The 26,339-nt window shown below is 49.7% G+C and overlaps 1 protein-coding gene across 1 annotated transcript; it reads left to right on the forward strand.

Annotated features, from left to right (window-relative positions):
• Positions 1-1,370: 1,370 nt before the first annotated feature.
• HOMER3 (homer scaffold protein 3) lies at positions 1,371-25,506 on the forward strand. The gene is made up of 9 exons (XM_032993771.2): positions 1,371-1,940; positions 13,115-13,271; positions 14,185-14,316; positions 14,753-14,860; positions 18,307-18,428; positions 19,349-19,505; positions 21,397-21,507; positions 22,428-22,508; positions 23,381-25,506. The coding sequence occupies exons 1-9, from the start codon at positions 1,936-1,938 to the stop codon at positions 23,567-23,569; spliced, it is 1,062 nt and encodes a 353-aa protein (XP_032849662.1). The 5' UTR covers positions 1,371-1,935; the 3' UTR covers positions 23,570-25,506.
• The last annotated feature ends 833 nt before the right edge of the window (positions 25,507-26,339 follow it).

Raw genomic sequence — 26,339 nt, forward strand, 5'->3', positions numbered from 1 at the left:
CTGTCGCCTTCGTGAGGCCAGGCTACTGGGGCTTCTCCACCCTCACGATTAAAAATGTGTCTTATTCCTAGACTGACCTGTTCAGCGTCTGCTTACAGCCCTTGGAGCTTGTCACACCTGTGCTGGCTAAACAGAAAAGCACTCATGTATAAAATTTCTTTCCCCCGGGAAGTTTTTTATGGTTATGATGAAGTCACACCATATCCTTTCTTTGATGAACAGATGAAGTGGTTTTATTCTTTCCACACAGAGCGTGTTTTGTTTTGTTCCCTCTCACAGCTCTCCCGTGGGCCCTCTCCGGTTGTTCAGCATCCTGGAGGTTGGGCCGAGGGTTCCCCAGGGGAGCAGGGGTCCCTCTCCATGCCTGGTTGTCACGCCCGAGGATGCTGTTAGCTCCTCTGGCCACAGCGGCACGCTGGGAGCGGCTGATTGCTGATTACCCCACTCCGCTTCCCCAAGCCTTTCCAGCCTCCCTTCTTCCCAGGGCAGTTTCCCATTTCATAAAAATGTATGCATGGCTTACATTAATTTTCCACTTGCAGAAATGACTTCATAAAAGACAGAACAACAAAGACCTCCCTATTTCTGAAAGCAGATGTCTAGACTAGGATGAAAGAAGGTGGGTTTGGTTTGTTTTCTGGGGTAGCCAGCTCCTGGTAGGAGCCCGGCGCTCAGTAGAAGCTGAGCATCCAGCAGAAGCCTGGCGCCCAGTCCAAGCCTGGTCCAAGCCCGGCGCCCGGCATCCAGTAGAAGCCTGGCACCCAGTACAAGCCAAGTGGCCAGTAGAAGCCAAGTGCCCAGTAGAACCCTGTCACCCAGTACAAGCCAAGCGGCCAGTAGAAGCCAAGTGCCCAGTAGAAGCCAAGCGCCCAGTAGAAGCCGAGCGGCCAGTAGAAGCCCGGCACCCAGTAGAAGCCCGGCGCCCAGTAGAAGCCAAGTGGCCAGTAAAAGCCAAGCGCCCAGTAGAAGCCAAGTGGCCAGTAGAAGCCAAGTGGCCAGTAGAAGCCCGGCGCCCAGTAGAAGCCAAGCGGCCAGTAGAAGCCCGGCGCCCAGTAGAAGCCAAGCGGCCAGTAGAAGCCAAGCGGCCAGTAGAAGCCCGGCGCCCAGTAGAAGCCCGGCACCCAGTAGAAGCCAAGCGGCCAGTAGACGCCAAGCGGCCAGTAGAAGCCCGGCGCCCAGTAGAAGCCCGGCGCCCAGTAGAAGCCAAGCGCCCGGCGCCCGGTGCAAGCCCGGCGCAGCGCCCTGGGCCGGCGGGCGCCGCGGGGGGCGGCGGGCGCATCGCGGGCTCTTCCCGCCAGGGGGCGCTGTGGAGCCGGCCCCGGCCGCGGCCCCGGGGATAAAGTCGAGAGAAGCGGCGGGGAAATGTGAGCGAGATGGGGCAGTTGGGGAGAGGAAGCGGATAGGGAAGAGGAGGGGAAGGGAAAAAAAAAAAAAAAAAGAGAACAAAGAAATCGCGATTCAGAAGGTGGCTGGACTTCTTGAGCTGCGGGGGAAAACTTGAGGGGTTGCCCGAGCAGCAGACGGCTTTGTCTACCAAGGCTTGCAAAAGCACCACCTAATCCTGGTGCTCCCCTCCCATGCTGAAGGGAAGGAGGGATCCTGGGAGCCGGAGAGGGAGAGCCGCTGGGGTCTGCGGGGGCCGGGGGAGGCCGCCGAACTTCCCCGCCGAGCGCTCCGGGCTGGGTGTGGGCGCCCGCAGCCCCGGGGGGGGGGGGGGTCCGGGTGGCCCCTGCCCCGCACGGTCGGGGATTGCGGGGCGTTCGGAGCCACCAGGACAACTAACAAGATTTCAAAGTGAAATTCCGGAGGAAATTTAAAGAGCATCCGGATCCGGAGAAAGAAAGAAAGAGGAAGGGAGAAATAAATCAAACCGTGGAGAGAATCTCAGGCAGCTGAAGAAAGGACGGGAGAGAAAGAAGCTGACACCCGGCAGAGATGGGGTGAGACTGGCAGTTTATTATTCTTAGATTGCTTTATTATTCGTGGACGCTGAGCTATTTTTAAGGTAATGGCAAAAGAAATTAAGGGTTTAAATTGCATTTGGTCCACATTGCAAGCTTTAAGTTTAGACTTGCATTTTAGGGGTTGGAAAGTAGATAATTGCAAGTCTCTGCAACTTCTTTAAATAAACTCGCGTGTAATGGAAGCCTTTAGTGATCTATATGTTGTATGAAATCCAGACTGGGAGACTGGGTGGGAAGACTGGAGTCCAGTTGTGTTCACAAACTTTTCCAGAAGTTAGAAATCAGGGATTTTGTTTGGCTGTTGTGACTCTGGTATTCAGTAAAATGGATCCCGTTTGCATTTCTAAATGGGTAAATAGCTGATTGAAAATCCCTGATGATTTAGTTTATGATCCTCCTCAGATTTTTCAAGACTGAAATAATGCTGCATGGATGTGGCAGTGGATTTTGGCATGGAAATAGGAGCTTAGTCTGGTATTTAGTTTATGTCCTAGTTATAAGTCTCAATCATCTAACTTTAAGGACTTGGCATGTTGTTTCGAGTTTCTTGTGCAATAAACTCTGGTGTTTGAAAGCACAGTGGGTCTGTGGGAAGCCTGTTTGATCAACTCCTTCCAAATGTGTGGGTTTGACAGTGCAAGAGAAATAAATAACATTCTTAGGGGCTTGTTTTCCTTTTGCTAATTTTTCCTCTTGGACTACCTAGATAAAATGATTGAACAGTCAAACACAGATTCAAGAGACACAAAAGGTAGAGGTGAAGAATCAAAAGCAACAGCAGTGTGAATCTGGCATAGATCCTTTGAAGTTGACAGAGCATGTGCTGATCCAGGTGAAATCAGAAAGTGTCCCTATTTTCCTGTAACTTTTCCTGTGATCCACAAAGTTACTGTAAAACTTCTAGAAGGGCAAGGAAGGGTTTAACAAGCAGACAGTTTGGGACTAGAACTTTATTAGAGTTAGTGGCTGAATCCTTCTTGGACCCACCAGCAGGTACACCCAGCTGCTATATGTTTTCTTTAGAGGGTCACCAGCTCTCGTGGAAAATGCTGAGATAGTGACACCATCTCCATCTGCTTAGACTTCACTGTATAATTATAGGGGTGTAGTAGAAAAACTATTGTTAAGACAGAGATTATGTTTCCACCCAAAATTCCTTATTTCCACTTAAGTTCTGAGATAAGAGTGTCTTTTAGCTTGTACGTTGATCACATGGGGATATTGAGTAGCTTTCAGCAGCATTTAGATTACTCTGGGTACAAAAGAGATTAAAAGCACATCACCTCTTACATTCTGACGGTTGATTTTAGTTAACTTATTTTTAAAGCAGGGATTCTGGTTTCATTGCTCCATATTAGATTTCTTTGTAACATCATGTTCTGGTTTTCATGGATAAATTTTCCGTGGACTCTTCTATCCACTGTGCTGTAGGTATTAATGCATTAGCACTTCCTCTCTGAAGAGGACAGTTGTAAATAACACTTGATCCTGAGGGAAGTGAATCTAGTTAGGTCCTAGCTGAGTTTTCAATGGACACTTACTCACATTTCTCTGGCTCTCTGCTGATAGCATTGTCAAATATAAATACAGGTAGATGCAACTTACTGGCTTCTAATTTGCGCAGTATAGAGTTTACCTGCTTGACACATATTTAGCAAATGAATTCACCTGCTGTTATCTGTGCTGTCATCCCACTGACTAAACAGGTGGTTTGAACTGTCCTTGTCAAAGAGGCTGCTGGTTGTGCTTTTGGAGCTCTGGCAAGGGCAGGTTGAAAATAGCAGCAGATCTTGGGGACTTTTTCCTAGTGAAGTTGAGCAGGCATAGGTCTCTGAAAGTGCTACGGCTCCTGTGGTGTAGAATGAAGATGCAGAGGCAGAATGTGTTGGAGGAATGGAGCGTTTTGAAATGTGCACGTATCTCCACTTCTCTGGTTCTAATTATTACTGGTTGTATTTTCTAGAATGTATAAAGAATTACTTAGGGGCAGTCTGGCTCTGCTAGTTTTTTTAACTTTTAATTGCTGTGCAGACTTCCAGAAAGGTCTGTGTGTGTCAAAAGAAAGAGCTGCTGAAGTTCAGCAGCAGAAGTAACGGTTGTCCCAGGAAGGTGAATGCACAGACTGTGTTGTAGGCACCCAGCAGCATAGTGTTCAGCAGCCAAGATGCTCTGTAGATGAAGACTGGTTTCCAAAAGAAAAGAAATCTCTCTCAGCTGTGCTGTATCTTTAAATGCCCTTGATCCCCTGTCTCTGTGCCTGACCTTGCATGCCTGTCGCTGTTCCCCACGCTGATCCAACAGGAGCATATTCAGCCAGGATTCCTTTGCTGCCCTTTATCTGCAGACAGGCCATGAGGCAGCTGCTTTTCATTCCTGTGCTAAGCCTGGCTGGGTAATCTCTGGGGAGCTGGGGGAGGCAGAGGGGAAGGCAGCCCCTAGCCAGCTCCACTGCTGGAGCTGCACTGCTCCACCTTCCCTCTGTGGCTGTGGGGTAGAGGTCTGGTCTCCTTCAGTCCTATCCAGACCCCAGCAACAAGTATATATTTTTCCCCAAGGTCGCATTATGCAGCGCAGAATGAAAGCGAAGCTGCAGCTAAGAAGGCTTGAAAACCTGCCTGGTGGTTAGAACAAAGGCCTGGGAATCAGTCCTCCCAAACTTTGTTCTCAAAGCAGTTTTGCAGTTCTGCATCGTAACAGTCAGTGTCCTGGGGGCTTGTGCCCAGATCCTGGGTAGGCAATATCAAAGCACCCTCTCTGCACCCATTTACAGTGAGGCAGCAGAGTCCATGGGCTCTGGAGAGAGTTACACCCATTCCCTGGCACAGAGGAAGGGCTAGACTATGGGGAAAAATGCAAAGGGAAAGAGATGAGGTTTGACTCTTGTTAACCCACACTTCTTCCCCAAGCAGCGTTGACATACAGTCAGCAGCTATTCAAGCTGCTGAGGGAAGATAAAAGGAAACAGACAGCAGTGGAGGAGGAGGAGATTGGATCTCCAGCCCTCTCTCCGCTCCAGTTCTGCCTTTTGAAAAACTGGGCTCGGTCTGTCTGAAACACGTTTTCCTCCACATCCACCCTGGCCAACCCCTTCCCTCAAATTATCACGGGCTGTGCTGCTTTGCAGGGTTTCTCACAGCCGAGTGCTCTGGCTGGTGATCCAACAGAAGGGAGAGCCCTGGCCCTGACGCAGCCCGCACGGCCTCCCAGCTGACTCAGCGTGCCGGTGGGCTGAGTGCCAGAGCTGAGCCACGTATCTTTCATGCTCGCATGGTCTCACGTACCCCTTTCTGCTCTGCACAAGCTGCCCTGTGAACACCCATCCAGCAAACCAGACTTTGCAGAGAGAGAGGACTTTTGGGAAGATTGCAGTGAGAACTGCAAAGTTCCCGCCACAGCAGCTGGGAAGTCCTTACTTTCTGCTGTGGCTGGCAATGGGCCTTCATCAGAAGATGACCTCTTTTGGGGGCACTTGCTCATTGTGGCTGCACGTTGAGCCCAGCCACAGTGCCTAAACATGTTCATCATAGGTCTCTGCACTCTGAAGGTATCCTGCTGCTGTCAGCAGGACCATTGCACCCAAAGCCCTTCCCTGCCCCTGTGGCCGAGTACTGTTCTGCTCGTGATCCACAGAAACAAATGATCCTGCTGATCTGGTACTTGGTGATTTCTTGCAAGGCATTTTTGGTTTGGTTGTCAGATGAAGAGGGACCACAGACTGCCTAGATGCAGAGCAAGGTATTTGAAGTGATTATCTTCTCTGCGTCCAAGTGCAGAGAGGCTCCTTTCTCTGACAAGTAAATGAATATCCCTGCAAAGCGAAGCTGCAGTGAGTGAGAGGAGGTGCAGGCTGGGGAACAGCACGTGGACTTCCTAGAGATGCCCTTGACTGAACCCCATCCAGGAGCAGCAAGGCAAATGTAGTTAATGAGGACTGAGCTCAGCCTCCCCAGCACATTCCAGCTGCTGCCTTAAGTGGCTAAAAGACTTTATTCTAAACCTCAGACCTATTCACTGTTCGTGTCTCTGGAACGCTTTGAACTCAAACTCACCCACCAAATCTTTCTTAAAGCTCTATACTTGTGTCTAGGTTTGAATCCTGCTCTTTTGTCGCACACCGTACTTTGGAACTGAAAACAGGACAGAAATATTAATATAAATTTGGGGAACGGTGACTCTAAAAGCTTCCCTCTCCACAGCAAACATAAGGGTTCTTCTCTCTGGTCATACAGCAAAGGGTGGGGGCAGGCGAGAAGGATGTGGTAAGTAATTCAGTTGACTAAATGGGCATGTCACAGGCAGGCAGACAGGATTGTGAGGTGAGAATTACTGAGAACAAAAAAGCAAAAGGATCTCAGTGGGAAAAATCCTCCAGATTGCACAGAAAATCAGAGAACAAGGACAAAGCATAAGTCAAATGCAGCTGTGCAGTCAGAAAGAGACCCCACACCCAGAAGCTGTCAAGCAAAGACATTGCTGGATGTGATAAAAGATCTAAAGCAAACAATAAAAACCTGATTTCTTCCTCTCCTTCTCTCCCTTTCGAAGAGGTCTGGCAGGAGGGCTGCATTCTAGCAGTTGCCCTTAGGTTTAGGAACCTGCTGAAGAGAGAGCAAGCCTGCAACTGTCAAACAGGATTTTCCCAAAGAGGTGCTATTTGCATTGGAAATAGCTTGAGAAAGTAAAAGCAGTAAAACACAGTTTCTCCAAGGTGTAAAGACCCCAGCAGGCAGCTGAAGTTGGGGTGGGGCAAAGAAAGAATGTAGCGAGTGTGCAGTGAAACACATTGGAGCTGGCACAGCGCTATTGAAATTTAGACATAGACGTTTTGCTGAACAGCTCTCTCAAAGGCTCTCAGTCCCTTCCTCTGATCTGGGCTATTCCTTAAAATGGGATATGTTTCTCTGTAGGATTGGATGCCGTTACCTTGCGGCAGGAGGCTGGAGGATGCAGTGGGGAACACGCCCTGTTCCTAGCTCTGTCTGTGACTGCTGTGCCTTAAACCAAAAATCACTTCACCTTTTTACTTCTGCTCCACTATTAGACTCGTCTGCAGGTTTGAGAGTATTTTTCTGGTGAGGATTAGAGAGAGGACTCTGTGAAATCCTCCAATTAAAGACATACCTAGCAGAGGGATTAAAGGTGGCTCGCTCAAAGCGCAGGTAGATGTGTGTTGAAGCTTCTGTGCAAGAAGGGCTCTGAGCCCAGCCCCCAGCAGCCTGGTGTCAGCAGCTCTGCTTCAGCTTGGACATTGTTTTACTGCGGCACGGTGGACCTGTGCTGCCTGTGTATATACCGATCCATACGATCCCACGCACTGCAGGTGTGTCATGGGACAATCCTGGCACCAGTCCCTGGTGCTGTCTCCTAATCTGAAGATGCTGCAGTCCTTCTTTGGAGAGGCCTCTCTGGGAGTTGGTTCATCTCCCTTTGTTGTGTTCTCTCTCTAGCAGCACCGGGTTATTTTAGAAGATCCCACTTGGGAAGAGGCCCACGTGCCTGTAAACAGGAGGGTAGAGCTCACATCCAGACAGGACGCTCAAGGACAGTCCACACATCCAGTGACATATGTGTTCAGATTTCAGAGAATAGAGGGGGCAGCGCTGGTTTTAGTCCTCTCCAGACCTTGGCATCTTTTATGCCCACTGTTCCCCTGCTAGGTAAAATGTGGCACTGGTGCAAGGAACTGAATTGATGCCATCTGTACCTCCTTGGCACAGGGCAGGGCTTGCAGAGCGTGCTTCTCCAGGGTCCTGGCAGTGCCTCGGTGTGTCCTAACCCGAGGAGGTCTCATCCAGCCTTAGTGAACTTGGTCCCTTTGGCCTGCTCAGTCCATTGTTACTCTGCTGAGACCATAAATTAAGAGGACAAATAACGATTTGCTCTCCTGGCAATGGTGAAATAAGCAGCTATTCATTAAGAAATCAATTTGGATGCTGTAGAGAGGGGCATAATATAAGAACCAAAGTGGAAATGAGACCAGTGTGCACTTTTACACATCGTCTTAATGACCACTGAGTCAGAGACTCCAGTCAGTGAGCAAATTGGAAATGATCGATCCATACCCTGTATTCACGTGTCCTCGCCAAACACCTCGTGACCTTCTCCCAGCATCTCTCTAAGGAGAAGTCACAAGAAGCAGCAGTTGGGTTTTTACTCCGACAGCATCCTGGAGCCAGGTGCTTTGCCGATGTGAAAAACACATTAGGAATAGCTAGATTAGTTAGATCACCTTTTCGTTTCATTTTTAGCTGTTTGGTTTTCCATGGTAGCTGGAAGCCTGCCGCATTGGGGACAGGTCATTTTTAAGCTATCAGTGGGACATGGGATATTGAATTTTACCCTTCCCCCCCTGGGCTGGGAACAAATGCTGGCAGCGATGGGACCTGGACCCTTTCCAGTTGCCATCAGGCACTTGCTGATCATGTCTGTGTCTCAGCCAGATCTTTGTCCTTTCAGTCATTTGCTTTGGTTTTTCTTAATTATCTGCGAAGGACAGCCCTGGGGGGATGTAAGTGGTTTTATTTACACATCCCCTTTTCACTGCTGTGTCTGTATTGTTATGGGGACTCCCAGCTGGGAGCAGGAAAAGAAGTGTCAGCATTTAGGGATATGTGGTATATCCAGCATATACCCTTTAAAGCACAAGGGGAAAAGAGGTCTGTAGCAGGAGAGAGAACATGACAGTTTGAATCCTGGGCACTTTCAGGACTGTTTTTAAATGCTTTATAGTGTTTTTGGAAACAAGAGGTCATCAGCTTGGCCAGAAGCAAGCTGAATGCAGATGGGTGCTCCTCAGACATTACTCTGCTCATGCATGTCAGGTCTGATTTTCAGCACCTGGGCTTTTCCTGCTTGGAACTTCCCTCAGCACCTATGCCAGAGCCCACAGTCCTGCCTGCGTCCCCGCCTTGCTAATCCACTCAGTTGTGCTGAGCGGTGCCAAACCCTGCCGTGGCTCTCTGCTGCTGAGGAATGATAGAAAGGGTGAGGTAGAGGCATTTTTAATTTAATAAGGCAATTGTGACTTCTTAGAGATGGGCCCCTAGACTTGCAGACTTTCTTTTCGTCTCTCTAGGTTTGCATTGCTACCTACTCTCTCTGACTGTTTTTTGTTGTGCTCCCCCTCTTAGACTCTAGGAGAGCTTTTATCTTGTAGTGTTTGCTTTAACCTTGTCAGACAAGTAAGTACAGAAAGGCAGGTTTCCAGGCTAGCCAGTATCCTCGACAATGAAATTCTTGTACTAGCTGGATACAAATTGTATCATTTACTAGATTTAAAACAAACAAACATTTTTTCATCCCTGCCCAGACACTACAAAGGGAGCACGAACATCTCTGTGCTGTTCCCAGGCAGAGCACAAAGCTCTCCTTGAGCATTGCCTACAGAGCTTAAGCAACTGCTTCCTAGAAAGCACTGTCCCCATGCCAGGCTGGCACTATACTCAGGTAGTTGTGAGAAGGCAATAATGTGCTGGCCTCATAAAGCAATCTCCAGTTGCCATTATTAGGGACATGCAAGTTGGCAGCAACTGTTCCCGTTTACAGCGAGGAAAGGAGAGATGTGAAAGATAATTTCAGGGGATTCTGCGTATTTTTCTTCCCTTGGAGGGAGGTGGGTGCAGGAGTTCCCTCCTTGGCACCAGGCAGACAGGTGAAGTTGCTGACAAGCCCTGCCACTGTTGCTGCCAGTTTGCTATCTGTTGGAAGCAAAGCACATCTGGTGTAACTGGCAACCTGCCTGTTTGGAGAGTCTGCGAGACTTCCACATTTGTGACTGGAAGGGATAGACCTCGTGAAGAAAGCATGAAGTTTTGTTGCTTCGGGGAAGGCCATAAGGCATGAACAAATGTATGAGGAGTGCCAATACAGCAGTGATTATGTGAAGGCACAAAAAAGTAGAGCACCCTGCCCCATCAACACCATCAGCCATGCATATTTTGGTGCACTTGAGATCAGAAGAAGAGCATGTGTGCCCCAGGGCTGTGTGTTGGTCGAGGAGCATGTGGGTAGAAAAAGCATAAGCTAACCCCTGTGAAGATGGGCTCTTCTGTCTGACGGGTCTTCCAGTGGTGTTTTATTTTCTGTTCTTGGTGCTCAGAAGGAAAGTAATGCTGGATTTTGTGGTTAGTGACACTAATTACAGGACAGTTGACATCTGAGCGGCCTCCTGAGCCTCTCCTGTGGTGGAGTGATCAGTAGGAAGACAATGAGTTTTCCGAGTATTTAGACACTCTACGTTGACCTGCTTAAAGGCAGACTGAGTAGAGAGGCTGAGAGATCTGGGCTCTCTACCCCTTCTACTGGCATCCTTCATCATGCAAATTCATTCTCTTACCCTTTTGCTCCCTTTTTGAGATACTCAATCTCACTTGACAGGGGGGAGAGCAGGGTGGGGACCGTTTACTGGAAGGACTCATTTACAAAGCAAATGAACAGCACAGCTGTCTCCTGTCATGGGCAGACAGCACAGGGCAGCCGCAGGGGCTCCCCACCGCTGGCGTCTGGGATGGTGCCCTGCTCCGTGGAGCACCGGGCAGGGACTGCACGTGGTGGGTGACCTCCCAGGCGCGGCTGCAAACCCCCGTCCCTGCGGGCAGAGGAAGGTTATCTCTGGGAATGTCAGAGCGCTCCGTCGGGGTGTGTGGCAGGGGGCTGTTTGAAACCTCGCTTGGTCCAAAACCTGCTGCAGTCAGCAGGATGGTTTCCATTGACCCTGGGTCCAGACCTCACGGATGAATAGTGAGCACAGGAATAGCTGCTGTGCGTGTGAGGGGTGATCTCTGAGGAGGGTTTTCCATCATGCAGCCAGCATCACGTGTGTGTGACTGGAAACACGAGAGCCTTCCAGGCTCCTCTGTGGCCCTCTCCCAACAGCCAGTGCCTGGTGCCAAAGGGATTTACTCTAGTTACACAGCTCACCCAATTATCTCCCATGACAGGGAAGAAAACTTGTTCAGTGATGAGAAATCATTACAAATTACAAGCTTTGTGAGTCTGGGACAAATGAATCCCCTAAACGCTGCCTGGTTGAACACTGTTTCTGTGCTCTGTGTGATAAATAACAGCCGACTTTTCCATCGCTAGGAGATGAATCACTGTGGAGGCAAAACCTAAAAGGAGCCTCAGTCCAGCTAAGAGTCCTGAGAAGGAAGCTGTTGGAGGAGAGATGCATACTAACTCCACTGGCCTGTAGTCTGTCTTGCCCTTCTTACTAACAAATGTCAACAACTAGGTAACGTCCTTCCCTGTTCTTTCTGACACTAGCTCAGGACTTGAGGGTTAAGGTGCAGAAATGTTAGTTTTCCCTACTCTGTAGAGATTGTGTCTCAGAGGATAAGTCATGATCCATGTAAAACTTAGTATTTGTTAGTGGAACCTGAAAATTTTGAATCTTCTTCCAAAAACAGACTGCAGCTGAATAAAACCAGGTGGAGAGGATGCGGAGAAGGAGCTGGTTTAGACCCTCATGGAGTCATAAGAGATCTGAGTCAGGGCTGTAACCTGGGAACAAGTCTTGAAACTGGGAGGTAGCAAGGAGTATTTTACTCCCTTCCTAAGTTTTGGTGATGAGTTCAGAAAGCACCAGGTACATTTGTCTTTGGATTGATGGGAAAGTCTGCTCATTGCAGCTGTGAGGGCTTGGAATGAGGAGGAAATATAAATGTCTGGATTTTGGGAGGTTGCACATAGCAGGATTGTGACTGTGCCTTGTCTGCAGTTGTCATGGGGGTGGGGGATATTTCCAGTCACATCAGGTTTCACTCGGTTTGGGTAAGGAGTGTGGCAATGGCCAGTGCCTTGGGTTTTAGCCACAGTCAAATGAAGACCCCAAGCCCTGATGCACCTGGACTGTTGTGTCATGGAAACATTCCTTCCTGCCTCCTGAAACGCTCAAGTTACATCCTGATGCCTGAGAATCACCTCCTTATTTCAGCTCGGATATTACTGGTTACAAAATCCAGGCAGTGCTTGGTTCAGTGCTTTCTTGCAGCAGCTGCACATTGTGTGGTGAAGTGTTTCCTTTAATTCATTGTTAAGTGACTTGCTTTTAATCTTGTGATGTGACCTCTCACTGCAGGATGCACTTCCCAAGCGTGAGTCAAGGGAGGAAGAGCTGTGCTGAGGGGAAAGAGCTTTTTGTGCTCACATACCAAACACATCCTCCATCCATCCATTTCCTCAGAGCTCTGGCTTGGAGATATCCTATGCAGTACAAATATGATTTCTCTGGTTGCTGTATTATACCTGGTGAAGTTGATGTGAACTGACCACTAAGATGCTGAGGGGATGGTGAAGGAAAACTTCAAGTCAGGCTAAAAATGATAAACCCGCTAGTCATGAGCATAGCTCTGCCACGCTGGCTGTGTTGTGTTGTGAAGGACTGCCAGGTATGCCCCCAACTGTCATGTCCTATTTGCTCTTCTGCTTATAAAGTTTGTGCCCATCCTTGGATGAATGTACATATAAGATGTACTGACCTGAGGGCATCGTCTGTTATTGCTGGAATGACCAGACTGTGGTCCTTGAAAATGTCTGAAGACTGCAGAGGGGGACGGAGAAGCTTTAGAGGAGGGTAAAAACCTGTACTGGTAGTTAAACAACCTTGGTAGCTTTGTTATTGTGCCAAGGGTGTTTTCATAAACCAAGGTCACTAGTGTGCAGTGAAAGCTGCTGTCATCTTGCTGCCTGGACGGTGGGCAAATAGGAGGCATAAACAGCCGTGGACTTCTACTTTGCAGGGGCATCAGTCAGTGGTGCCCCAGCTTCTAAAATGGGCTGTAGGAGGGTGCAGGGGTGTGGAGGGCTCCTGCAGAGAGCACAGAGAAGCCCAGAGGTCTTGGAAAAACAACTCGCAGGAATGTTGAAGAACTTAGGTCGTGACTCCCCTGATATAAAGGGACATGAGCTCAGACAGTGGGGAGCTGCTACTCCCTGCACAGAGGCTGGGTGAAGGGCTGCTGGTTGAGAGACGCTGCGTCCTTGGGGGCTGCACTGCTTGGCATCTGGTGTCTCGGATCCCTGGAGAGAAGGCGAATAGCAGAAGTGCTGCTGGCGGTGCATAACGCAACACAAGCGCCAGGAAGTCAATGCACTTTGCCCGTTCCCCAGCTTCCCCTCTGCCCTGACAGCCCTGTTCGTTTCTCTTGCAGGGAGCAGCCAATCTTCAGCACCAGGGCCCACGTTTTCCAGATCGACCCTGCCACCAAACGGAACTGGATCCCCGCCAGCAAGCACGCTTTGACTGTCTCCTATTTCTACGATGCCACACGCAATGTGTACCGGATCATCAGCGTGGGGGGCACCAAGGTAGGGGGCATTTGCTGACAGCATCCCGCAGCTTGACAGCAGGCTTTTCTCCAGCCAAAGTCTGTGCTGGTGGTGATGTTTTTGCTGTCAAGTTGGTCGGTTCTCAGCATGGGCGCACTAGCATCGTCACTGCAGGGAGTGGAAGGTAAAATGCTGCCTCCACGCTCAAGTGTATTTAGTGTTAGACACTAGAATTCATGCTGATGAAATATGTGCCCTAGGATCTGATGTCGTCCCTCCCTGCCCCACTCTTTTCTCACCCCCCACACATGCAAGACACGAGCTTTTTCTGAGAGCCTTCATCCTGTGCTAAAACTGTAGATGTGATGAAATGACAGAGGTTGAGGGAGTCTCAGAGGTAGTCTGTTCAGTCACTTCCACAAAACATTGTTAACTCTCCCTAAACTGTTCTTGATGGGCATTTTCCTGACTTCTTCTTGAAGACCTCCAATGGCAGAGACGCAGCAATCTTCCTGGGTAATTTATTTTGTTGCTTCCCCAGCCAGCAGAATGTTTCCTAATAGCTAGTCCTGACTGCTGTTTAAGACTTTTTTTTCTTTTTTTTTTCCTTACTTGCCATGAAAATGGGGAACATGAGAAAGTTGTTAAGTCCCCAGAGACATGCTGTCTCTTATCTTCTTTTCCAGCAATGGAGGAAGCTGATGATATGAACGCTATTTTTTTTTTTTTCTTTTTCAGTAGACAAGATGTTTGAGATTTTTTTGTGTTACATAGCCAGACTACAAAGACTTTTGGTCACCAAAAGGCTGAACTGTTGTTTTGTAGATTAAAACCCAGACCTTTCTACCCCTAGTTCCTAGAATACACAGGGATTATAGTGATCAATCCCACACCACCACCCCAGAGCAGCCGGCTGGAGTTTTCTCACTCTCACTGTTGCCTCTCTCTACAGGCAATCATCAACAGCACTATTACCCCCAACATGACCTTCACAAAGACATCCCAGAAATTTGGACAATGGGCAGACAGCCGAGCCAACACAGTGTATGGGTTGGGCTTTGCTTCGGAGCAACATCTCTCCCAGGTAATGCTGCAGGTGCTGGCAGAAACCTGATGCTAGCAGGGGGGATGTCCCTGAAACCCTGAAGGGGAGATCAGCCTCTGGAGAAAAGACTTTAGGAACCTGATGTAATGCTGTTCCCATGGTGGTAAAATCTAATGTAAGATGCAAAGATGCTAGGAGGAGTTTTAAAGTAATATTTGCAGAGTGTTTTGAGCATCGCAAATTGAATTAGGACTTCAGGCTCAGTTTCTGTCATTGCCATTTAGCTAACCCCACAGCCCTGAGTGCCAGAATCATGGGCAGGGGCATGAAGGGGCTATTCCCTGAATTATATTGTTGAAGAGAAATTTAAAAGCACGTTGAATGAAGTTGCAAAGGGAGGAGTAACCCAGGCATCAATTCTAGTTTGTTCCACATTTCGACATAGCACTGGTGTGACTTTTCCACTCCCCTCTAGTTTGCAGAGAAATTCCAGGAAGTGAAAGAAGCAGCTCGTTTGGCAAGGGAGAAGTCCCAAGATAAAACAGAGCTGACTAATCCTGCCCTGAATATCACATCTCACCAGGTAATGTTTGGAAAGAGGCATGAGTAAAGCTCACTACAGAAAGATGATAGCTGGGGAAAATGGCCACTCTGCTGATCTCCTATAGTAACTTCTTGCTTTCATCCCTTTCTCTCTGAGAGCTTTCTTGCCAGACACTGAGGTTGGAGCTTCACATTTTGATGAAACCTGTGGCCCTGAGGTCACTCTGCTGAAACACATGAAGTAGATTAACTAGTTAGTGCTTAAGTGGAGCTCCTGGGAAGGTTCACACTCCTCCTTCTTTGCCAGTTAAACTGTTAAAACCGTTTGATGTCTTATTAAGCCATGCTGGAGGTGTGGGTTGGTTGTTTTTGTTTTGTTTTGGTTTGGTTTTTTGTCGCTGTTGTGGTGGTTGGGATTTTTTGATTTGGTGGATTTTTGTTGTGTTTCTTTTTCTTTAGAGCTGCTGGCTCTCCCTGGGCTCAGTGTGACAATAACAGGCAAGTAGCATGCAGGAGTGCATGTTGCCTGGTTGAAGATCATAGGAAGGAAGATGTGGCATTTCCAACCATTTTTCTTTCTCTTCTGGGGCAGCAGAGGGTTCTTCTCCAAGTGTCTCTGATAGGTGATGGTGCTGTCCATGGAAAGACAAAGTAATTTCTTAGAGCTGGTGACTAAGGAGCCTGGCCAGACTTCTTCAGTTTCTGTCATATTTCTACTGTGGAAGAGAAGCTGTACTGTGAGAGTAGAATTCACACTCCCCTTGGGAGCTCTCCCCTAAAGTAGAACTGCAGGCATGACAGCCAGTCATTCAATTTTCTTTCCCCCAGGAGACCAAGCCAGAAAGCTTAAGCCCATCACAGATCGTTCTTGCATGTGTTGCACTTGCAATTGTTACCTTTCTCCCTGTATAACTAAACCAACTCCGGCTTCAGTGGGATGGAGGGGAGAGGATAAGCTGTGGAGAACTCTACCCTGCTTTTTCCCATGGTGAAGCAGGTCAGTGCTGATGGTGAAGTTGCCCTCCCAAATAGTGCACTCCAGAGGTGACTCTGCATTTCCCAGAGCTCCTGGCAGTAGGAGAGGAGCTATAGGATGGAGGACACTGCGTTCTCTGGGCTGAGTACAGATGGAGTGGCAGCAGAGGAGGAGGAGGGAGTGTGAACAGTACCTTGGCCTGCAGGGAAAAGAGGGGGAGGTGGAGGCGGTGGCTCTGCAGAGACTGGAAATGTCATGTAGGGTGCAAAAATGGGGAAAATCTGCCTAGCTTTGGGCTCCTGCTAACTCTAAGCCCCATCCTAATGGGTGGAAAATGGAGTAGAGCAGAGCATTCATAGGACTATGAAGACTTTAGGTAAAAGACTCTGGTCAGTAGTAATTACCCAAGACAGAGATTCATGGCCAGCTGCAGCCTCCATCCATCTCCCCTGGACAGGAGATGGGGACTGGGAGTAGAGATACTCCCTCTTATCCTGTTTACACCAGACAGAACTCATCAGATGCCACAACAGGACATGTTCATCTCCCCTATGCTGCAATGGCAAGTTTCAACAGAAGGGATGAGGAGGTCAGAAGGTGAAGGTTAAACACTGATCCATGGCGGGGGGGGGGGCTTGGGGAGGAATGGCCTAAGGCTCTGTTTGTTGTTCTTACCTGACTCAGCAGCACTAAAACTGCAAAATGTGAACCCACACTCAATCTTCCCATCCAGCCTGCCTTGTATGCACGGCCCCTGCCTGCAGCCAGCGTGCTGGCACAGTGACACATGCAGTGTCCCCTGCCCTGCGGGCCGCCAGATCTTGTCCTGCATTTCCACCCTGTACATACATCAGCCCACCAACCCTTCTCCCACTGCTGAGTCACAGTCTCTACATTAGTAGAGCTTCAAACATGAGTTTCATCCTTGAATAATTGATTGTGTTTCTGTTTGCAAGTGAGCAGAGAGCAGATCTGTCTCCTGAAATTAAATCAGGACTCCCTCATTTTCTGCATCTGCACTAGTTTACTTAAGTTTCAGATTTTCAGAGCTGGGAGAATCCCAGGATAGCAGCTCTCTCCTGTCTTTTAGTCCAATCTCCATCACAGAGGATGTCACTGTGGATAATGTAAGCAACAAACCAGCATGGAGCGTCTTCAACTGTTACCAGTTTCAGTTGGACTCAGGGGCTTCTGCCCCTTCCCTGCCTCAGTTTCCCCACCTTGTGGTGAAGGTGAGGCAGGGTTGTGTTTTGCAGGTCTTCTCAGTCACTCACTGGGCTTGATGAAGCTAGTGTTCAACACATCTCATGGCCCTCTCTGGCTCTATTTATAGATGTCAGCCGACTCCAAAAGCAGGTGGCTGTCCTTACCACAGGCATTTGAGGGCTACCTATGAACTCCAGCAGGCTCAGCAGCCACCTGGCCTCACAGCCCTCAACTTGGGATCCCAGAGACTCGTTGCTCAGAAAGTCTTTTTATAGCTTGGTTTGCCCTGTCAGTGCCAAGCTTCTTCCCTGCTGTGAGAGGAGACAGTGCAGACAGGGTCTTCTGGAGGGGCTGGACGATGTAAAGTCTGCTTTGGTTTCTGCATATTCATCTCTGCTCCACTGTCAGCTCCCTTCAGCCTGGGGGGACAAATTGTTTGTCTCTGCTAGCACTGATGTACTCAGGAATATGGAGCCATAGAGAAGGGCATCCTTTGGTGCAGGGGCTGTGCGTTTCTTCTTCCACACCTTTGGAAAGTGAGTGCCACAGCCATCTGAGCAATAGCAGTTTCCCTCCCTTGAGCCTGAGAAACACTATCCCAATGGCACCTGGTGTCTTAATTGCAGGTGCAGAAGCTGGACTTGCAACTGAACCCAGCTGGACTGGCAGGTCTGTGTTTAGAGTTTAAGTCTTTCCACTGCTCTGAGAACCAGCAAGAAAATCCTATTAAGAATTCAGCAAAACCCTGAAACAGCCAGCTTGAGCAGTTCGGAGCGTTGTGCACAGCCGCGGGACTCGGGTTACAGGCTGTAACATCGCTGGTATTTGTCAAGGGGAAGTTGAGGGCCAGAGAATTCAGTACCTCAAGTTGGGAGAGAGGAATATAGCTGGTGTGTGCAAGCTGTGAGCCCACCTGCTCAGGGTGTCTGTGCACTGGGATCGCTGCCCCAGCATGGCATGGAGACAGGGAAAGGGAGGACGTGGCAGCAGGGCAGCTGCTGGGAGAACTAAGCATTACCCTACCTACCCAAGAGAAAGTCCTGTGTCTGCATAGCTTCTGAAGTCATCACTGTGCCACAGCTGGTGCTGCTGAGCCATATGTGAGGATCTTTACTACCCCTTGCCATGTAGATGAGAACAGCACTACCTAAGAGTTAGGACTGAAAGCCCAAGTTCCTCACAGGGGCGCAGGGACTCAGAACTAGCCCTGTGAGCCCAGGCCATGAATGAGTTTGCAGAAACCTTTTCGCCACATGGCCTGTCTTCACTGCTGTGTGGTAACCAGCTCTTCACTCATCCCTCAGGTACTTCCCAGCCCCATCATCAGCTCCAATGGGCCAGGAGAGGATAAACTATTCCGGAGCCAAAGTGCTGATGTTGAGATAACAACAGAGAAGGAGCGGCTGAAGAAGATGCTTTCAGAAGGGTGAGGCTGCCACAAGTGCTTTCTGCTCCTGACTCCTACACTGTCTATTCTGGCAGGATTTGGTACATGTCCCTGTCATCCCAAATGCTTTTGACCCAACGCTACTTCTCTAGGTAGCTGAGTAATACCCCATGCCTGCTGCTGCTCAAACCTTCCACCATACCAATTCCCCTTCTTCCCCAGTAGAAAGTTATTTCAGCTTGGAGGTGAAATCCACTGTTCAGGCGGTGTGGGGAGGAGAATACTTTTTGCCTGCAGCAGGGATGATTTGATGCCAGTTATCTACAGATCAGTAGTTTGTGATACCAGAAGATGTTCACACTTTTCCAGCTGGCCCAGGTCTGCATTTGTGTTAATTCCCCTGATGATTCCAGCAAAGTCCCGGCTGCTTCCACTCTTTGTCTGTTCAAAAGACTCTGGGCTGGATTCTGCCTTGTGACTCCCGTTGAGCTCCCAGCTGAACATTTGTAATATATTTAAATCAAAAGCAAGTGTCCTTTGCTATCTTCTCCTGAGTCTGGGGTGGTAGGGTTTTATTCAAAGCAAACTTGAATCTAACAAGGATTTTTAAAATGGATTTACAGTCCCCCATTGCAAAGCTCCTTTATAGTAGCTGTGTATCCCCCAGCCCCCCACCCCATTAATCTCACAGTGTGGTTTCTGCAGTTTCAAACAAGCACACATGGCCTCAAAGTCAAATATTATCCAGGGATAAAGGAAAGGGATGCAGATTCAAGGCTGGAAGAATCATTTAAATTTGGGAAGCAACGTGAAATCTGAATAGAAAACTCTGGAGGAGCAGGGAGCTGTGCAGCACTTCCAAGAGCATTGTTTCAGTACATGTTACCACTGGGGGAAGAAACCTGCATGCTGAGACTCTCTTATGCTCTCCTGAACACTTCCCCTGCTTTCTCACACAGTTCGGTGAGCGAGGTCCAGTGGGAGGCTGAATTCTTCAGCCTCCAGGACAACAACAACAAGCTCGTGGCTGCTCTCCATGAAGCCAACGCCAACGTGGACCAGTGGAAGAAGCAGCTGGCTGCTTATCAGGAGGAGACGGAAACGCTGCGGCAGCGGGTGAGCACAGGAGGGCTCTCGCAGAGCAGGTCGGAGGAAACCCTGTCCCAGAGCCAGCTGGTGCCCTTGACCCCATTCTCCCATCAGTTTCCATGGATGTCAGCAGGAGGTGGGATGGAAATCCAGGATGCTGCATGAGTCTGAAAGGGAAAACATGTCAAGGAATAAGGCCATGTAACAAGGGAGCTCTCACAAGAGCTCCTGACTTCTGCAGAGCAAGTTGGGAGTGTGCTGAGTCCCTGCGGATAAAGGGAGGAAATCAGAGCACAAAGTCAAAGAATACCAGCTTCCCTTCAGATTTTCTGGGGGTAGTTCCCAGCTGCCAGCAATACTGAGTAAGGCCTATGCCCCCATGAGCTGGGCCTGAGGGCAATCTTCTGGCTGCTGACAGGAAGGATGAAGATTACTCTGCTATAATTAGCTTGAATCCAAGCTGCAACATCATGAAACCCGGGTGGTGCAGTACAAACAAGCCCTTGTTTGGTTGGAATAATAGGATCTTTTGACCTATGTAATGTCAGAGAGGTCACAGATCAACTGAGGAGGCCTGTGTGCATCTGGGCAGAGGAGTGACAGTCACACGGTTGGGTTTGTTGGGAGGGAAGAACTGCAGAATACTTGGGAAGGGGTTTTAGGACAGTTGGGGTTTGACTGGGAAAGGACTCCGGAGCCCTGGAGAAGGCGGCATAAAGCCATTTCACTTCTAGACAGCTCATTCAAAAGCCAGCAGGGATTTATAGCAATTAACAGCTGTTTCCACTTGATGGCTGTTGTGTGGCCAGTCTGTGCAGTAAACAGCCATCCCCCAGGATTCTCTGTGCCCGTTGCTAATTCTGAGTGCTGGAGTCAGACTGTAAAAGAGCTGCACAGAATAGATTTTCTCCTCTGCAGCAGGAGCCTGCCCTAGGTATAGCAGAGAGCTTGGTTGTGGTATGTATGTGTGTGGTTTTGGGGTGGGCTGGATCAGGCTGCCTTTTCCCTGCCATTGTTCTGTGCATACTCAGCTGTTTGGTGGCTGTTCTCACAGCCGGGAGCTAGGAGTGAGGATTTTGTGAGCCTTGGGTGAAAGACAACCACTGAGGACTTTGGAGAATCACAGAAGAAAGTGTAACTCAGTAAAACATCTAGATTATTGCCCCTAAACCGGTGCATTTTGGGACCAGAGCTGGCTGATTCTGGCCGTGACCCTGTGAGGCTGACAGCTCACAACTGCTGTGTATATGGACCCAGGCAGAGGCCCAGACCAGCCAGTGTCACCCTGCTGCCCCTGCTTGTGGGAAAGTGTCACACCAGGGTCTAATCCCCGTCTGTGTGAGGGTACCCAGCACTGGAGCTGCACTTAGAGCTTGGTGCAGGCCCTGTAACACCTTGGGCCACAGCAATAGCTGCTGCAGACCTTCTGATGAGCTTTTAAAAACAAATCCTCTTCGTGAATAAGCCACTGTGCTGAATTTTTCAGGAATGGGCAGTACGCCTGGGCAAACCCTTCCACCCAGCTCTGTTGTGGTTGAGCTGCAGTAACTCCCTTGCCCTTGGCAGTCTCTGCCCAGGGATGTAAATAGATCTGGATCTAGTCACCACTTTGGGTTGTAGGCTCATGTGCTTGATGTCTGCCAGTCAGGCTTTGCTGGAAGTGCAAGACTGCAGGAGAAAGCAGAGATAGAGTCTCTAGACCAAGTTTCAAAGCAGTGTGTTTCTGTGTGTGATCTAGGCAGAGCAGAAGGAAAGGGTTTTTTCCTAACAGCCCCAGGATGGGAGCTGCTACCCCTGTTGAAAGCCCAGTTGGGATTCTAAGGAAGCCAAAACATGACAGAGAATGACTGTGGATGATAAGGTGTCAGGACATTCCTGTACCTCTGAGCATGCCTCCCCTGTGCTTGCTTCCATGTAGGTAGCAGAACTGGAGTCACAGGGGGCACACGATTCCTCCAGCGAGAACAACAAGGAAGAGCTGAGCCAAACCTTGGAGGAGCTGGAACTGCTGATCAAGGCTAAAGATGAGGTGATACGCTGCAAAGCCTGAAGCTGGGTGGCCTGTCAGTCACCAACACCCTGTCTGTCACTACAGCCTGTATGAGATCAGAGAGCCCCTCGTGCTGGTGCACGTGCTGCCTATGTGAGCCAGGAGCCTCTGTAAGCCAGCACAGCCCCCTCAGTGGTCTCCCTCCCCAGAGGGGCAAAGCTGGGTTAGAGTGAAGTGCTGGGAGTTTTCCTGTGCAAATAGCCTGGAGTGGAGAGTCTCAGCCACTGCAGAAATGACAGGGCTGTGTTTTACCCCTTCCCCTCTCAGCCATCTGCAGCTGCAGTTAGCCTCTAGTGTCGTAATTGCTTCTCGCTTTCACTGCATTTAAATGAATGATTTAAAGCAGAGTTTTAATTACACAGGCTGTGAAGGAGGGGAGATGTGGAGAGAATCTCTCCAGTTTACACAGCTGCAGGCTCTCTGGTGGCCATGCTTCAGCATAGTGGGTGGATGGGGCTTTAGAGTTGGAGCCACAAAGCAAGGATTGAAGAGAGGGAGGTGTTTTGGGGTTCCTGAGCCTTCATGAGAAGAGATCTCTCCCACCTCCCCAGGCCTATGCTGTGGCAAAGGTGTGCAAGGCTTTCACCCAACAGCTGAGTGGAGACGCTGGCCCCAAGAACTTGGGATCTGATGTTGAGCAAGGATGCAGCAGGGTGCAGAGACCACTGAACCTTTCTGGCACTCAGCTAGTCTTCTTGGTTAGGCACTAGGGTCTTAGAGGGAGGCATCAGGTACAGCAGAAGTAGAAGGTTAGAAGGGAGGTATTAAAATTTGGAGCTGAGTGCAGTTATGTGATTGTTGGAGAGAGGGAAGGGGCCTTGGCTGGGGCATGTGGTGGGAGCTGGCCCCACTGGGACAGGAGTGGGTCTGACATGATGCTCTTCCTCCTTGTGTTTTAGGAGATTCAGATGCTAAAGAGCCAGAAGTGTGGCCGATGGGAAGCAGAAGGCGAGCGTGAGGAGACACTGCAGAAGCTGCAGGTAAGGATGGCAGATCTGGGACACCTTTTGCACTCAGAGTAGAGGGATCTATCCCCATTTCTCTTTTGAGCCAAAGAGTGAATGCCTCAGAGCTGCCATGCCTATCTCTGCCTCTGGATGATGGCAAGAGGTCCTTGCCTATGTCTTCTTCCTATCTTCTTCCACCCTCCCTATATCCCTCAGGGATGTGACATGGGACACAATCAGCAGGCAATAGCAAACCCAGCCTTCATGTACTCTCCTCCAGCATTTGCAGTAGCCCCTGACATGGGACTGGAGCAGAACCCATGGTGTCCTGTGACCCTCCATCTCTCAGAAGTCTTGCTTAGCTTGCTGGTTGGCCAGAGCTCTGACTCTGGCTGGCTGGCAGGAGGGATGCAAGCTGCTCTGCACCTCAGGGCAGGGACACAGATGGAAGCACGATCTCCTGTGCAGTCTCTTGGGGACGCTGCCTGCCTGTGTTTACCTCTGAGATACTGAACGGGGCAGGGTCTGCTGCGGGACTCATCCCCATACACAAGCACTGGCTTTCATGGCAAAATAATATCTCCAAACATCAAATGCCATCAGACCTGGATATGCTAGGCGTGTGAGGAGATCTGCATTTATACACCTTTGCAAACTGTAGGCAAATGCCTGGTTTTGGGGAACACCTGCTCACGTGCATGGACGTGCTGGAGTGCTGTGGCTCAAGATGGGCGATCCCTCGGTGAAAGAAGTGACGGAGTCGGGTCTGGCTGGGTGCGGGTAGCCTGGCGCTGGGGTGCTAGTGGGGCTGTTTTGTGGAGATAAGGAGGATAAGGAGGGTGGTCTGTGAGCAGCGCATATCAGCGCCGGGGCAGCCACCTCACTGCGCTCATGTCCTTTGGCAGGAGCTGGAGGCACGCAACGCAGAGCTGGAGCAGCGCCTTCACCTGGCTGAGCAGACACTGGCAGAGACCCTGGCCGAGAGGGAGAAGATCCAGAATGAGGTCACCAAGGTGGCAGAGATAATGGATGTGAAGATATTTGAGCTCAGTGAGATCCGGCAGGGACTAGCCAAGCTGGTAGAGAGCAACTGAGCAGCAGCACGCTCAGAGGAGACACCTCCGGAGGAGGGGAGCCCGAGCTGGGACTGGTCACTGACAGCAATCACAGTCACAGAACAGCCTCAAGGTCTGTTCGGGCAGGATACGCCAACGTACCAGCAGCTGCCTGGACAGTGTGGAGACCAGCTGCAGCCACTTGCTGCCCACTGAACACCCAGACAAGGGCAGAGGGGGCCTGAGCTCCTGAATTCTCTGCGGGGAACATCTACAACTCACAGCCAGACCTCTCTGGACCCTACCATGGCTGTGGCATGGTCCAGAGACAGCAGCTGTCCCTGTGCTGCCTTCCCAGCCTCCCTGCTGCCACACTGTGTCTCCAACATTTTTTACAGTTTTCTAGGGGAAGGGGCTGAGCAGCCTTCGCGGTTTTTTTTTCAGTAGTTTTTTAGGAAACCACTTGCCTTTTGCAAATAAACTGCCTGTTTCCCCACTTAAGGAGGGAGGAGAAGTTCTAGCATACCAAGGACAACAGTTGCTCCTTTTCCTTTTCCCCAGTCCTAACTACATCATGTCTTTCTAACAGGTTCCAGTAACACTGGTCACTGTCAGGAGCTTCCAGAGGTAGCAGAGTCCCCACTGCAGAGAAGGGTGCTTGCCTGACCGTGTGTCCTTTCCACTATTCAGTCACGTCCTCCAGAGGGGAAAGAACTGCAGGTTTCAAAGCTCTTAGTAGTTTAACACAGTGGGATTTAATGACTTGTTAAAACTTTAAGCTGAGAAGAGTGAAGGCTTGGTTGGGAAAGGGACATTTGAGAAATGGGACATCCCCAAGGGGATGGCCAACAAACTGCTAGATTGGCATCTCTCCTGGCCTCTGAGGGCTGCAGTTAATTGAAATTAAATAGAGCAAATCACAGTTGCTCTTGGTTTCTTTTTTTTTTTATTGGGAAACAGTCCACAGAGATGTCCTGCTCTGTGTCAGCGGAGCAGTATTCCTTGTGAAGGGTACAGGTCCCAGCTTGCCATGCTTGGCCAGATTAAACGAGAACAAGAGGTGTTCGGAGCATGCTGGGACCGGTGCCCTGCGGGGCCTGTGGGAAGTTTGTGAGTTATCGTAGATGTTGTCTAGTAATAGGAATTGAGCAAGGCCTGAGGGAGGCACCACAGGAACCTGGAAAGTTGTGTCCCCCACGGCACCCGCTGCACCCCTGTAGTTACCTAGGAGCATGCTTAGCCCTGTGCTGAATGACGAAGCAGTGTCTGTGTAGAAGTAGTTAGTAACCTTAGAGGAGTGTTGATGGATTTGGCTTTTGTTGGGTTTTTTGACCTTTTTGCCGCTGTAAATTAGGCAAAGACAGCAGTAATCCTGGGAACATTTCACAGGTCTGCAGAAACTCCGGTACTTAGCAAGCACTGGCTGCCAGGTACTGCCCTCTCCGCACCCAGCCCAACCTCGGCAGGCCTGTGGAAAGGCGGTGTGGCTGCTCAGGGCCTGCCTCTCCTTTCGCTCACCTGGTGACCACAAGAGGAACCCACAGCTTCCACGCACTGCCTGCAAGTCAGGGCAGGATTCAGGTCTGGCACCTTGGGAATCTGCTGGAGTGGAGAACTGCTGGTGACTTTGTGCTGGATTGTGTCTAGGCAAAGCCCTTCCCTTTCCCAGGGGTGATGAGGAAACATCGAGATTTCCAGAGCTGCATAGCCAGGGAAGGGCTCTTCTGTTTTGGGGTTGGGGTTTTTGGTTGTTTTTTTACTTTTTCTTTTTTCTTTTTTTGTTTTGCATGAAGTGTTTTCACATTTGTATGGGGCTAGAGCAACTGTAGTAATATTTGTTTCAGAGTATTTGAGAAGGGAAGGAAGTAACTGGGTGGCAAAAATTTCTAGGGATTTGTTCACCACCCTATGTCAGTGTTCATATTTTATTCCTACAGGAGCAGCCTTCTTTTGAAATAGAGATCAGCTCTGAGAAAGATGTGTTTGATTTGCATCTCCATCACTGTAATATGGAAGGAGGAGGGTGGGATTTGGGAGCATGGGAGAAAGTTGAGCGAAAGTTTCTTACATTGTGTACTACCACCCTCTTACACTTGTCTTTCGTGGCTGCGACCCACGAGGTGGAGCTGGGCATGGATCCTTAAATTCTGGCGGTGGACATTTCGTAGCCCAGCGTCTTGGCCAGTGCTTGTGTTGCTCAATGATGGGGGCTGACCAGACCCGTGTGTGCCACGCCTGGGTGAGTCATCTCCCCCGAGGGAAGCCACGCTCTGACCGTTTTCCCAAGAATCGAGAGGGAGGACCCGAGCCAAGCTGCTGCACATCCCAGCAGGACTCCTTCTGAGAGGGGGAGAGGCAGACACAAGCTGCAGCGTGGTGCTCGGCCGAGGCAGCAGCTCCAGCGGCTTCATGGAGCGCCGTGCTGCCTGCCACCATCCCCAGGACCTGCCCTGACCTGGCTCAGGCAGCAGTATAGCGTGAGGCCCAACTATTTCAGCCTCTTCTTGTTCCTTCTGCGCTTTATATCCTCAGAGCAAACCTAGCATCATTGGAGAACTCCACCTAGACCTACAGCACAGACAGCTGACCCATTGACAGTCTAGGTTGAGCGCAAGAAGGTCTACAAATCATGCAAGAGGGTCCTTTCTATAAGAAATCTGCAGCTAATCTTTCACTGACATCCTGCAGGAAGCTTTCCTTGTTTCACAGTGTTCAACCTCTTCATGTCAGGCTGAGAGTCAGCTGAGGCCAGACTGTTTATAAAATGCCATGAAAAGAAAAAAGAGTGCTATGAAAAAACACAAGTTTT

The sequence above is a fragment of the Tyto alba genome, unplaced genomic scaffold (genome assembly GCF_018691265.1).
Source record: "Tyto alba isolate M040663 unplaced genomic scaffold, T.alba_DEE_v4.0 Super-Scaffold_20000042, whole genome shotgun sequence".
Lineage (NCBI taxonomy): Eukaryota > Metazoa > Chordata > Aves > Strigiformes > Tytonidae > Tyto > Tyto alba.

Coding starts and splice junctions, on each gene's coding strand:
- HOMER3 (XM_032993771.2), top strand. Junction 14,317..14,752: donor CGGAGCAACATCTCTCCCAG/GTAATGCTGCAG, acceptor ACTCCCCTCTAG/TTTGCAGAGAAATTCCAGGA. Junction 21,508..22,427: donor TGATCAAGGCTAAAGATGAG/GTGATACGCTGC, acceptor CTTGTGTTTTAG/GAGATTCAGATGCTAAAGAG.